The 15,400-nt window shown below is 37.5% G+C and overlaps 1 protein-coding gene across 1 annotated transcript; it reads left to right on the plus strand.

The window, feature by feature from the left end:
* Nucleotides 1-7,517: 7,517 nt before the first annotated feature.
* Nucleotides 7,518-15,200, plus strand: LOC124143210. Its single transcript, XM_046512096.2, has 5 exons — nucleotides 7,518-7,703; nucleotides 11,838-12,087; nucleotides 12,340-12,574; nucleotides 12,953-13,095; nucleotides 13,384-15,200. Exons 1-5 carry the CDS (start codon nucleotides 7,521-7,523, stop codon nucleotides 14,553-14,555), a joined length of 1,983 nt encoding a protein of 660 aa, XP_046368052.2. The 5' UTR covers nucleotides 7,518-7,520; the 3' UTR covers nucleotides 14,556-15,200.
* The last annotated feature ends 200 nt before the right edge of the window (nucleotides 15,201-15,400 follow it).

The following is a 15,400-nucleotide window of genomic DNA, read 5'->3' on the forward strand; positions in this document are numbered from 1 at the left end:
AACGACCAACATGATATATATCAAAAATGAAAATTACGCCATCCATTGAATATATGTCGACAAGCGGGGTGGCCCATTAGACCACATCGACACACAACTGATTGTGCAGGGACGTAAAGATACCAGCATTCGAGCTAATTAGGTATTCGTCACCGCATATGGTTAAACAACGAGAAACAACGACGGACGTATGCGTTATATTCATGTATTAAATACGAGTACAGTAAAGTACGGTTATAACGAACTCAAAGGGACTACTAATTTTAGTTCGTTATAACCGAAGTTCGTTATAAGCATATATACAGCATAACTACAGCAAATTGTCGGGACAAAAAAAGTAAGTTCGTTATATCCGTCAGTTCTTTATAAGCGTGTTCGTTATAACCGTAGTTTACTGTATGTAGATTAAATATGTTATAAACTGCCGAGCGAAAGAAAGTATACACCCATGTTTGATGGTGGCAGAAAATGAAAGATGGTTAATCGATGGTGATGTGTTTGATACGGGTATCACGGTTATGTTTTGGCTCTTAAATTTGCAGTGTTTCAGCAACTATATTCTGCGTAGAGCGTTTTGATAACGGTTATATTTTTTTGGTCAAAATTATTTTTCAAGTGTATACTTTCTTTTGTCCGGCAGTTTATATGGTTCATTGGTATCATCGTAGATGCATTTTCCCATCACATGAATAATTCTTGTCTTTGAAAGGCATTTAGAGTTGATACACATAAGGTAGAGAATTTCTGGATGTCAACTTCTTTATTATGAGGAACACAACGTTCGGATCGGCTGGTTTTATGTAATCGAGGCTAAGTTCCACAAAGCGATCTCAGCGCTGCTGTTGTCCTAAGTCTGTGAAACGATCGTCTTAGCGCTAAGACCTTTGCGGAACAGTGTCCTGGCTGTCTGTGTGTCACCATGCCCATGTGAATTGGTGCGTAGGGAGTATTCATACTTTTGTCATTTTCTCATTAAAACACAACGGAATCCATTGAAATTCACAAAAAACATACACTCACGTAACACTGTAAACCTACAATGCTGACAGCAGGTGTGGGCGAGACGAGCGGGCATGTACTGTCCTAACGGTACAGTTCTCGGGCGCACATGTCGTCAGTGAAGTTCACGGTCATTCAAATGATGGTGCCGGTGTGGTATGGCCCGCGTGATTTGCATCACTATAATCACAGATCTTTAATCTGAAAATACTGTTTTCTAAGTCTTTTATTCTTTACCGTCTAATGAAAACTGTTTACAAAACAATTTTATAAAAAACAAATTTTCTTTGATTTAAAATTAAATATTGAGTAATAGGTTTATTCCGGTAGAAAGTTTGATTTCATGCACCGTTGCACGGAGTTATTATAACCGCTAGGGGATATGTTGTAGGTTATATTGTGAAAAACATTGCTTTGTCAAAATATCTTCATTTTAACCATTCATTTCGTCGTATGTTTTATAAGGCAGAACACATGCGACTGAAATTACTATAACACACTATTTTCATTAAAAAGTGACGCTATTTTAATTGTTACCACAGTGGTTAGGCTTGAGATGATATGTACTTAAACAATGTGAAAAGACCCTGTTTACCTTTTCCTTCAATATTAACATAACAAATAAACAACAAAGAAACATGCGGGATCTATGCACGTGATAAAAAACAACAACAGACAACATGTTCCCGTCGCCAATGTAGTTACATTATTTCATATTAAGTTTTTGAATTTATTAATTTAGCAGCTTCTACCCGCATATATAATGGTTGTATGCTTTGTTGTCAAGTTGGAAAGCTCAGGGACATTTTGCTAAACATGTAATTTTGTTCACATTTTGAAAACACTAACTGACTTCTAAATAAAATAAATATTATGGAACAATATTTCCTTAATGTTTGAAATAACTTTATTACTCATGTCATCCCGCTCGTTTGTTAAAAAAACTAATATATGTGCCGAAAAATAACAATAAATAAATATTGTAGAACAATATTTCCTTTATGTTTGAAATAACTTTAATACTCATGTCATCCCGCTCGTTTGTTAAAAAAACTAATATCTGTGCCGAAAAATAACAATAAGTTGTGACGCAAATATTTATTTCTACCATTTGGAGGGAATATGTTGACCTTTGAAAGTATTGAGACTCAGTTTCGAAGCTTAAAAACAGTTGACATAGTTTGTAGTCTATAAAAACCATATTCTGGTAAAAATTATCCGAATTTGAAATGATATTTTCTTTTCAACAGAATTGAAGAATGTTTTACTGCCTTTGTCGATTTTGACGTCTTGTATATTGCGCACATAATTATAATTGTCAGTGAAAGTTTGGACAGTTATATTATGTTATACATATTTTGAAAAATGTACGACTGTAAGATCAGTTAAAATATTTTTTTAGAATATATCCTGTCGTTCTTTCTACAAATCGCGAGGTTTGTCATACGGCATCTTATTGTAATAAAATTGGTTCAGTAATGTTATTTTCAGGTTACTGGCTAGTTGGTATAATTTTCTAAAGGATTATATTTGCTAAACTATTACAAAGCTTACATTGTCATTTGGCGATTGACATTCTATGTGAGCAACTGGTAAAGGGAAGTAACTCCTCATGGTTATGGCGTTGGGTCCGGCGCAAAAAGAACTACCCTGGCTACAGTCGGTAACCGTCCACGTGAACAAGTGAACCATACATGGTGTCTGGCTGCTCAAGAGAAAATCCCTCTTTTTAAACTTTTGTTATCACCAAATTCCATCTGTTACCCTATAGTCCTACTTTTTCAACCAAATCATTGTCTTTCTCCAGCACAACACTTAATTCGAGTCGAGATGACTACGCCTAGGATAACGTAGTGGTACATGATAAGGCAGCTTCGAATTATCAATGCCTGCCAGAATGCAACATAACAAACATCACGAGTGTTCGAGTTACGAATAACTGCGATCATTGGAGATTCGTACTTACACTAACACCAGCCATTTTATGTCACAAAACCCACCCATCAAATCAGAGCAATTCAAAGCAATGTTTTTAGCGAGCGTATAATTAATATTACATGTATTGTATTAATTTATTTCAGCTCAACTTCATTTACAATCAGGCGTTTATTATACGGGACGACATGATACAATGTGGTATAGCATGTATTATTAACGGTGAGTCAACAAGCAGGTAAGTTGCAGAACTTCTGTTGGGTGTTAAGGCACTGAAAAAGGTTATGAATGTTACAATGAATAAGAAAATGTTCTGTGACAGCCAAAACAAGTAAATACACAACATGCTTATAACAGTAAAATACCTCCTCAATACCTCCCGGAATCAGAGTAGGGCTAAGGTGAATGACGAGGTGAATGACGAGGTGAATGAATGAATGAGAGAACATTTCATTTCGTAAGGAAGTGTAAAATATAGCCTGTTTATAAAAGATGAAAATGTTTGATTACGAGCCATGACTACAATTAACTCCAGAATACAATTAACTCCACCATAACAACAACGCAATACATATATGATAAATAGCGCGAAGTAAAAGGAAGAAGCTTGCAGTACTTGAGATGCGAATCTGTTCCAGAAACAATTATTACAATGGAATCCTCTGAACTAAGACTCTGATACCCGCCACAATGTCTTAAACCATTTTTCCAATGACCATGCTCGTCATTCCTAAAAGCGGTACTGTTTAATATTTTACTTTGCGTCATGATGGAACTGTTATTGTTATGAAACGTTCCAACTTTTAATTCAAAGGAGAGGGTGTGATAAGGCCCAAATCTGGCCCACGGGATATGCAGAAATAAAATGGGGAAATCCTGAATAAATCCTTTAGAAAGTGATCAGTTGTGTTCACATGAATGAGAATCAGATTTCTTTCGTTTCAACAACTGTATGTTTCGGACCGATACCAACACTGAATCTATAGGTAATGCTGAAATGTGTCCAATAGATTTTAGGTGTTTTCTGGAAGCGTTTAAAAAATATTTTCAAAGAGTTTTAATTTTCTCAGGCGATGGAGGTGAACACATAGTTCACTGTCATAACATTATATTCCTCCGCCACCACAATATGCATTTAAAATCACAATGTCAAAGCGACATTTAACATGCTTTTTGGCATCAGAAATATATTTCGAAGGTGAGGAAATACATGTGTATTCTAAAAATGCAATGATACGAAAGTTTGGCGTTCCAGACTGCCGAGTGCCGACTGTACCAAAGTAACATTGTTTATGCCGAGTGTCTTAAAATGTCGACAGAGCAGGACATAACCATTGTTGTGGAGTATTCCCCACTGCTTGACGTAACGCATCGCTACAGGGCAATACTGCACATACCTGCTTCAAGACATAAAATGATTTTATTTAGTGTTACAATGCTGGTACGAGAACGACCCACACACGCTGTTTTAGTGGATGAAACAAAACTCTACTAATCGACGCTTTGATGTGATGTCAGCATTGCCATTGTTTGAAATTAAATATTTTTAACAACCTGCCAGCAAAGGTGATTATATTCTTCATTTTTCTTGTTCCGAAAATTGTTATGATAAAAATGTAATGTTTAAATGACAGCTACGGCTTCATAACAAAAAAATAATTGCATTTGATACTTCATCTTTTCTATGGAGCCCCTATACCTATAATCGCCCTGGGGAACCTCCTTTGTTGCTATCCTCATATGACTTCATAACCCACTGGTAAAGTAGCCCTTGTGGAATACCTGAATGTGACACCAATGTACTGAGAAAATATAAGAATCGAAGACATTAGACACGGGAGATGATTATGATTGTATTTCTGATTTAAGGTTTGTGATATGGAGATAATATTAAATCTCCGCAAATTCTGATTTACTGTCAATTATAACCTTACGACACCAATTTCCTAATCATTTCCGCTATATATAACACTAACATCCATAACAATACATTTCATTGGGTTTAAATAGTCACAAACACAATCACCGCATATTGGTCTATAAATCTAGTTCTTCAAGAAAGCATGCTTTCTACACAATGCTAACTTTTTCAGAAAATTTTGCGGTTTTACGCGTCGACTGCTTTGTAATCTCATCAATGTCACGACAAGTTTGGCTAATGTATTTCGATTAGCATATCACTCGTGTGGGTTCCGACCAAAAACCGTTATTTTTGTGACGTCACCAGTGAGAACCGTTAGGATTGGCCCGCAGTGAAGGGAGGTAGGATTCTCTTGCGGGCTATAAATTACCACGTGGGTCTCAGCGCGTGCGCGTATTTTGTGTCGTGTATTTGACAGAAGAGCAACAGGCCGACTCCCTCAGATAGTAAAAACCACCGTCAAAGAACAACGGTGATTCCTTTTCAAGAGAGTTTGTGTGTGAAAAAAACAGTGTGAACAAGGTGTCACGCAAGGCGGATACCTATCCCCTTCATCATATCATACAGGTTAGTATTTTCTTAAGCATTTGTAAAATTGTTACTATTTCGTTTATGTTTACATTAACTTGTTTAGGTTGACTTATAATTTTGGTATTTTAATATGAATGTATTTATATTGACATGTATACCCCCGCGTAGTGCCCCTGTATAAATTTGCTGTTGTTTTGTTCTTTAAAGAATATCTAAAAGGATGTACTTTACACACCATTACTGAAACATACTTCTTTTTAATCATGAAAATTGTTTGATATTACTATTTGATAATGGGTATTTTGATCAAAACATTTGGGTGTATATGAGTGATAGCTGGGTATGAAATTTGAGATAAATTCGTAAAATTTGATATGTCTTTCTGAAACCTGATTTCGGAGATTAAAGGAATATCCTTGATTCTTATAACTCTTTCTAGCTTTATATTATATTATATTATATTATATTATATTATATTATATTATATTATATTATATTATATTATATTATATTATATTATATTATATTATATTATATTAAAATGTACTAATAGGGGCCAGAAACTCCCTTACTTACCAAAATGTTTTTACTTGAACATTAGACTTATCCGAACTCAAATGATGATGGTTTATGACGGATATCGCTGGGACCAAAGAATAACCTTTACTTAACTGCTAATAGTATGTATGCGTACTTTAGTTAGGTGGACTCCACTGTATTATAAACATGATGTTACTGTAACACTGGGTATATTTCGTTGAAACGAAGATAAGAGCTCACTAAGAGTTTCGTTCAGTGAGTTAATTGTTTACATAGCATCGGCAATATTGAAGCCATGTAGCGAGGTAGCTTAGATGAAAAGCTATTTTTCTTGACATTCTATATATTTAAACTGTATTAATTTAGTTGTTCATAATGTTGTTCATAATAGTTGTATTAATGTGCAATTCTACTTGAGATATATTTTAAATTAAGAACGAATCTGAAAATTAAAAATAAAGTAAGCACAACGCATCTAGGAATAGGTGCTATTTGTGCGACAAAAATGTTAATTGAAAATGTACTTACTGAAAAAAGATAAGAATCAATCCAAAAATACGTCCCATATCAAATATCACAAACAATAAACCGGTAAACAAGTGAGTCAATATTTCTAGGCTCTTAAATATTTTCCCCAAACGCCTGGTGACAATTAAGTAAAAATCAGGGTTCGTTAAAAACGACGCACCTCAGAATAGGGGATTATTCAACATCGAAATATTGTCACTAAATGCTGGATGCGGTTGACACGGACTTTATTGGATTTTCTGAGTTATTCTTATTAGTGATTCAAGCAATACACTGACCCCTCTTGTTGGCTGGGCACGTGCCATGACTGCCGAGGCGCGTGCCACAGACCCTTAAGACATCAGCGCGGCCCAATCACCAGTCATATTTGTCAAAGCGGCCGGCCAATAATAGCAGCCGATAATTTATAGTCGGTAAATTGGGGAATGTCGTTCGTAACGGGATTACCTCCCCTTCATCGTTTGTTCCCGGTATATACATCGCATGATATCTTATACTGTGCTTATTTTCCTGTGTTACATGCGACACGGACCTTAATAACTACATCCCACATGTTCCATTGTTCATGTTAAACAAATAATGTATCGAGTGTCAACTAATAAGGATCAACATTTTGTCTTTCCCGCATTTCCATAAGTGTCATGCTCCTCACCCAATATGTATCTATAGCTTGACATCAAACAGGGTGTTAAAATATTCCTGTTAAAGTTTGTCTTTTATAGGAGATGAAGCGTGTCCGAAACGCTTTAGTTCTTTATGAATATTCATCAATTGAAATTATTAGTAATTATTAATTAAAAGTGTGGCAACATGTTTATCAGTTAGCAACACATTATTTTAAATATTGCATTTTTGTATCAATAGACCTAGATAAATTATAATGTTTTCGATGAATGTTTTAATTTTAAAGTTTTGGGTATCAATCGTTGATGCTGCATACAGATGACTTTGTGTTATATGAAATACTAGTTAGTTATTTCGTTTCAGCAGCGGAGATTATCTTTTCCACTCACAGCAAGAATATCATGACATTTACATGTACCTTTCTTTACAGCAGGGAAGACATATGCATTTAGAAGACACGACGGCAACCATGCCGTCAGCAAGGAGTCTCGCTCGTACCCCTCAACCCGGCCTCCCCCAGCCTATCGATGCGCCCACGTTATCCTCTCCAGTTCCCAGGAACGTCGACGTTAGCCATACAAAGTCTACACATCAATGGGACATCAACGACAGCGGTCTACCATCGGTGAGTTGTTTGTGCAGGTCATTTCTGAACATAAGGAGTTTCACAGGGTTGTGTTTTGAGCCAGTAGCTGTTAATATTATTTTCAAATAAATCTATCATTATTGATTATAACTAACTGTTTGCATTCCGTGTTAGTCAGCGAGATTAATGAACTAAACTTGTTTATAATAGGCAGATTCAATACGTTCAGTCATTAGAATTAGATAATAAACGTTATAAACATGCTACATTAATCGATAAACGTATACCAGATGTCCGGAAACTGGAATTGGGATAAGCATCACAATTGCCGAAATAAATAATCAAGTGAAATATTTTAAATATTGTTTCAACAATGTGACTTTTTAAGCCATTTACGACAAATGAAATGGATCTGTTTTGACAAAATAATATATGCACTGGTGACTCAAGTCTGACGTTATCGTCCATGTCTGTGTCACCGACACTGTGTGAGATAAAGCTCACTGACAACAAGGCCGTGCCTACCAGCAACCCAGTAGTAACAATTGAACAACATGTATAGAGGTATTGTTGAACGTGGGCATGGGACAATTCACAGGAACACCGCATGTGTGACCCTTGACCTCAGCAGGACATGCTGAAAAAGGGGGAAATATTAAATGTCCTTTCCAACAGCTCCCTATTGGAAATCCGGGCTGCGGAGCGTGGCACGGTGACATCTCGCGCGTGCCGATTACCCCGGCGTTATCTTCAAGGGGTAGGATGGGGGATGAGGAGAGGGGTGGGGTGGAGTAAGATGGGGAGGGGTACGATACAGGGACGGCAGGTTCTTAAATTACTGCCCCAACAATGGTGGGCTTGTTGTTGAGAATATGCTACAAAGCCGAGGATGACTCCTCACAGGGTATAACTGGCAACTACTGAGTGCTGGCGTGTTAGTAGGTGCAGATTGAAACACCGCGATGAGTTTCAAGTTTTAACATAACCGCATGGCAGCAACTCAGCGGAAAGTTTGGTTACAGAAAAAGACAAATAATATACTAATAAAATCGCATATAAAATGCTTTCCAAAATGAATTTTGTTCCCCATGTTGAACAAATTACCATTTTATATTTATTTACAACAATATCATGATCTTGTATAGAAATGGATCATTTGATGTGCAAATTCAGGTTATAACGTCATTTCACAGAGTCGATGTGACCGTGAGCAGAAGACTTGTACGGTATTACTTTTTAATTTTCATCAATTTCACTTTGGTTCTTAATTCGAATTAAACATCAATTTGCACGGGCCTGAAAGAGCCCAAACCTGCATTCAACGTCTCTATTTCAATACTACCCGAATTAATTTGCATCCAGAACAAATGAAATATATACATAAATTAATTACACGAAATCCAATCACTATGCAATCTGGCACCTCATACCTTAGTCTTTTTCCAGCCTCTCATTTTCAGTCGGAGAATATTTTCACAAGACGGAGAAATTGCTAAGTTTTTGTTAGACGTGTCGATGTCGCTCTTTCTCGCCCGCATGGCATGTGGCCAGTCTGAGAGCCGGGGGAGAAATATGGATGCCCGCATCTCTTTTTTAAGAACCAAAACAAATGCTCCAATGTAGAGGCATAATACACCTAAAACTATGCCGCACTGGTAACTAAACGAAAACAACACATAAACCGAACAAAGACGAGTCAGCCTTGTATGGTACAACAGACTTTTCGTTTAACTGCATCTTAACATGAAAACATCCTTAGAAATAATCTGTGGTATCCTCAGCTGCTCATCATTTTGTAAATATTACTGTATTTCAAAGTTTTGAATTTAAATTCGTTATAAAAGTTCAAAAGCCCCTATGGGGAGGATATTGCTTGTATATTTCAAATGACAAGAGATTGTTTTCCGTTCCTGAAGAAGAGGATTTGGGTTAAGGTTTAGGGTGGAGTAATGTTGGCATTATGGCTTGAGTTACGGCGGTGATTGTAGGATTGTTAGGTGGGAGTTGGTCAAACGGTCAAAATTAGAGTCGTGTGTGTTTTGTTATGTTGACTTGTTAAGTATACTTTACGGACTATTGATGTCTAGGGGCTGAACAACACTTATTTCGTTTCTTAAAACACACATAAACACACTGTTTTAAATGGCATAGACATCCCAAGTGCATCCCCTATGGACACTTTATCTGTGCCATGTTACCGGTCTTCAAAGACGGGGTGTAGAGAGTGTAGGAATAAGCACTGTCCACTCGACAGGTTAATTTGCGACTTTGGACAAAGCTATCAAGTCCCTTTATTTAAAACTTGATAATCTATCATTATAGGTGACTTCGGAAAATGAGACGTCTGACCTTAACACACAACTGTGGTCAAAACAAAACTATAGCGACATATGTCGGCCTTAGGCCCCAAATGGGTGTTGAAGTCAATGTTTTCGCTTTGCTTGAATACTAGTATATTAAATGGAGACTAAAAGAAACGAAACGCTCTTTTCGAAAAAAATGGATTGACGCTAATGAAGCAGTCGGTATAAAACGCCTAGTTGTAGTGATAGTCATATAAAAAAGGTAAACTTGCAAAGCAGTCTGTTAATATCAGCGACTTTATATGTTTTTCATACTCCAATTTCATTGATATTGACTCCGTCTGACGTTTATGTATGAAATACATAATAACATATTTTCATGTTCATCACCGACAGTATCAGGCTGTTTTTACTTGATAATGTCACCACAGACACTTCAGTTTGTTTCAGTTTCAGTTAATGAGTAAATGCTTCACGCTTTATCTGCTGTATTGCTATTCGACGACGAGAATAGACAAAGACGAGAAACTGATTACTGCTAAACACTGAGATTTACAATGACACTTCCCGCCTCGGAACACAGTAGTTCCTGCATATGTCAAACACAATGAGATCGTCAGGACATTCGCAGTCTGAGTAAAACCTCCGTATCAAATTCTAGCTCTCCCACGCCTACTGACTAGACACTACAGAAGGGCTGATACGGCCCCGAAATTCGTAAATCCAGTCGACAATAAAAGTAGTACCCTTTTAAGGTCCTCAAAAGCCCATTCATGAAGCTGTAAAAATCAAGAAGCGTAAAGTCTAAATGATGAAACTTCTCTCTTGTCAAATGGTAACGCAATATCTTGTTATGAGCCTTCTGCGTGAATAAGATTACACATACAAATCCAGGCCGTTCGATTCCTAGTTATTAGCCGTGGATCATATTGTTTTAATAGATAGCTCGTTTATTCTATTTTGGAGAGGTTTAATTTAACAAAACATGAGTAGGATAAGGGCACGAGTAGGATAGAAGATTTGAACCAGGCCGAAACCTGAGAGTCTTCTTATGCAATAGGGCAAGAAGGTGATGTCAACCCGTTCCCTTACGGAAGGGGTCGTGATGCAATAACAGACATATTGTAGGCTATTAGATTTTAATTGCCATTTGATTGAAACTTCTTTCTCTTTTTATTAAATTTCAGTAAACTTTTGAATCAATCCCCTTCTCAACTGTGATGCGTGATTATTACAAAGTTTCTAGAAAATCAGATATTTGAATGATAGTAATGTTTATATGTTTATAATAAAGTGTTTTGCAATATATAAAGAATTAGGAAATTCAAGAATATGTTTGGACACTGTAAATGGACATGCATTGTAAACGGATATGCACTGTAAATGGATAGTATGTGTGAGTATGTTTTTGCGCCGTTTTTAGCAACATTCCAGCAATATCTCGACGGGGAACACCAGAAAATGGGTTTCAAAATTGTTGTACTCATGTGGGGAATCGAACCCGGGCCTTTAGAGTGACGAGCAAACGCTGTAACCACAAGGCTACCCCATCGCTCCAGTAAATGGATATAATGGATATAAATATGAATAGTCAATGTAAAAATATATGCTCTGTAAACTGATGAGCATTTAAATAAATATGCCAGGTCGAAGAGATATGACCAAAAGTGAAATGATTAAAGAATGTATGATACTAAAAAATGTAGATAACAATAACACGTGGTAACTATTTACCCCAAGATGTACGTACGGCATATAAAATCATAATTTTATAGGCTCGTTTGAAATATAACTAATACAAGATTAAAAAGAAAAAAATGAAATAAACTACACTTATGTCAATTTTAAAATATCCATTTTTTCTCCACAGGTAGTCAAGTTCGATAAGTTCCAGTTATGGCCAAACGGACATGCGCGGTACGTGTACAGCCCGGAACAGGAAGACGGCCGGCGTCATGTGAGCGGCTGGGCCATGCGCAATACAAACAATCACAACTCACTTATTCTGAAGAAATCTTGCCTTGGCGTGCTTGTGTGTAACCTGGACTGTCTTCTAGAGAATGGCGAGAAGGTTCATCTCAGACCTGCTATTTGTGACAAAGCAAGAAGAAAACAAATGAGTGAGTAGTCTGAACGGCAATGTTAAAGAAGCAATTCTTTGAAGACACCGTCAAAAGACATAATTGAAATCATTCTGAAAAAAGTTCCATAAAGCAATATAATAATGCAAGCCGAAGCTCAATGCGCCTTCTCGCTTGGAAGGTATGTCCCTGGGACAAAATTAGGGATATTGTACTCAGTTGATGTTTGTCTTACTTTGTTAAATCCTAATGGAGTAAAGTTTTAATCTCACATCCGTGTTTCTTCTTCAGACAAACCCTGCCCGAATCCATCATGTTCTGGACGTCTGGAGTTGATGCCATGTCGGGGTCACTGTGGCTACCCGGTAACCCACTTCTGGCGACATCTCAATGGGGCCATATATTTCCAGGCCAAAGGTTACCACGACCACCCCAGGCCGGAAGCCAAGTCAGTTGCAGAGAGTCGCCGCCATATAACCGGAAGTCGTCAGTGCAAGAGCGCAGGCGTAAGTATTATTGTGAGTGTGTGAGTGAGTGAGTGTGGTTTAACGTCGCTTTTAACAGTATTCCAGTAATATCGCGGCGTTAAGTATTATGTAATGTATATTTCACATTAAAGATTAATAAAAGCACGGTATCAAATATTTATAGTTTGATTAAAATGTATTATTCCGATGTAAAGTTGCTTCACTATTTGATGTGGATAATGCCATTGTAGTGTAGGGCAGGACGACAGCTAGTAACAGCGTTCAAAAACAATTTGATACCTCTGAATAATACATTTGAAACCTCACGAATTCAATAAGAAAGTAAGATTTCAATGAATGTAACAGTATCAAATATACAATTACCTCTTAACTCCATTCATTGGACGCTAAGTAATAAATAGAAAACAAAAACACAGATGTCCATATGAATCAATGAATTCATTTGTTTCACACACTCACTTTCTTCAGGTCCCGGATAATGTGTACACAGAACGTAAGCGTCACGCCAGTGAACCGTCCTTGGATATCGCCCAGAAGAAGTTCTTCTCCTCACAAACAGGTACGTCATACTATGTCAGCTCCTATCAGGTGATCAAGATATGTGCTCCATCTACTACGAGTCAAATATAGTTTCAAAATTAAGAGATTTGGCGGGGATGTTGAAACAAGACTTGGAATTATATCAACCTTTGTAATTGGGTACATTCTGCTATGCACAGTGATCGATGTTTCACCTTTGTTTTATATATATATTTTAATGCCAATCGTGTAGTCAAGAAGGTGTGTTTGCACATTGTGTTAAGGATGTCTTAACGTGTAGAAATAAAATGTTTTTACTCTGTTACAGATGATGATGTTATGTGTTCCTGTCCGCCATTTGAGTGCACCTGCTCCAACTCCCGCTCATATAAAGGTTTCCTGCCAACATGTGATATTTTCAAAGATCCTTACCAACCAAGTGCCTCCATTACGCAGATCAGCATCACTAATGCGCATGCGTCGACTCCTTCATTTGATCATCGGCTTCATGCTCCCGACTACAACCGGACACGAGCATCAACCTTCCATGGATCGTCTTCGTTTCTATACGACGAAGGAAAATTCCCATCATACACCACAACTCAGCCATCTTTGTCTGTTTCCTGCTCGACAAACCAAGGGATAGGTCAGATCCCTAACTTCAGCTCTATGTTTGAACCAACCAGTCGTCAAAGAGATGACTCGTTATTCTTTAGGTCCGATCTATTCTCAAAGTCGTTTTATGACGCCCCAGAAATTGATCATAAGACGTCAGCTTTCATTCCAACGCATTCCGACCCGTCAACTGGGTACACACGTTTTGATGATGTCACTAATATGGACGCTGCTAAAGGTAACAGTGGAGGTGTGAAGTCAGAGCCTGATCTGAGTGACCCTTTCAGCTTCTGTCCCAAGTCCCGCATTGGAAACATGTGCGAAGGACACATTGACAACTCGTTCTCAAAGTACACAGACAAGTTTCCAGATATTCCATCCATCCAATCCTCAGAAAGATATTTCTCTATCTATGGCGCCGAACAGACAAATCAAGACCGTGCTAGCAGTGCCTTCTTCTCCACGTGTAAGGCAAGTGACTCTCACGAAGCAACCGGTTCCTCGTCTCCTCCACGACGGCTTGAAGAATTGAAACCGGTTCAGCAAAAATCCCACCCAAACGAAGCCCCTAAAACGGCTTTTGATGTTCTTCAGAACAGTTTTGCCCATTCAAACAGCAAAGACACTGATATTCCTTGGATCCGGTTTCGTGAACCTCCCAGCTTTGCTTCTTCGTCAAGTTCCACACCAGGTTACGGGAACGGAAATTACAGGCAGTTACCTAAAACTGACACGCAAAATGCAAATATACATGGAAATGACGGAATCTCCAGACTTCCTCGTTACCACGGCGACTATCTTCAACACCAGAGTAACCAGTCGTATCAGAACATAAAGCAGCAACTATGTAATCATAGCATTAATATCACTCTAACCTATAACTAGGAAACTGTACGTCAAACAATCAAGTTGTGATATTGTCAAATGTTCAGAAATTTTATTTATTTACATTTTTAAGGATGTCCCGTCCGCACGGTCAACTATCTTCGTCCAATCACTGTCTAGACTGTCTATGACTTCCCTGTCTGATATCTGACACGGTCTAGTCAATTACTGAATCCAGTTTTGACAGATCCAACTATACTGTCAATTTTGGTAAAATATAAATTATGTATAATAGCAAAGTTATTAATGCAGTATATAACTTATTGTCAGTCATATTGTCCATGGACCCAGATACAAGAAAAATAAGTCTTGGCATTGAAACTGATCATCATGTCTTGAGTATAGCATAAATTCAATCTCGTGAAACCTTTTACATATGTACATATTTTTGTGTACATTATCGTTTCAAACAGCCAAATATTGTCCTTGTGAGTATATTCTTCTTGTGCACCAAGTGTAATTGTTACCTAATGTTATGGACCGTTGTCTCATTGATATTAGTGCCTTACCAAATGATATTAAAGTTTTTGTTATTTGAAAGGTGCTATGTGAAGTCATGATAATTTACTTTATCATCAGCCGGGCTTTGCAATATTGCGAGTTATTGTGCCTTTGGATGCTGTTGTTGTCATGGTGTCATGAACATAGAGCATATCTAGAATGAAACGAATAAACTTGTTTCGTTGCAGATGTTTGAGTTGGAGTTTTGAATACCACACAACACGTGTGAGTGTGACCTGTTGAGTGCAATGCCTCTTTGAACAGTGTGTCAGTATGGGACGATAACAGCTTAGAATAGGTCCCAAGTGAGCCATGCTATTCAGAGGCGACGACATGGATGGGAT

Source organism: Haliotis rufescens, unplaced genomic scaffold, assembly GCF_023055435.1.
Source record: "Haliotis rufescens isolate VD_foot unplaced genomic scaffold, xgHalRufe1.0.p SCAF_2, whole genome shotgun sequence".
In the NCBI taxonomy this organism is placed as follows: domain Eukaryota; kingdom Metazoa; phylum Mollusca; class Gastropoda; order Lepetellida; family Haliotidae; genus Haliotis; species Haliotis rufescens.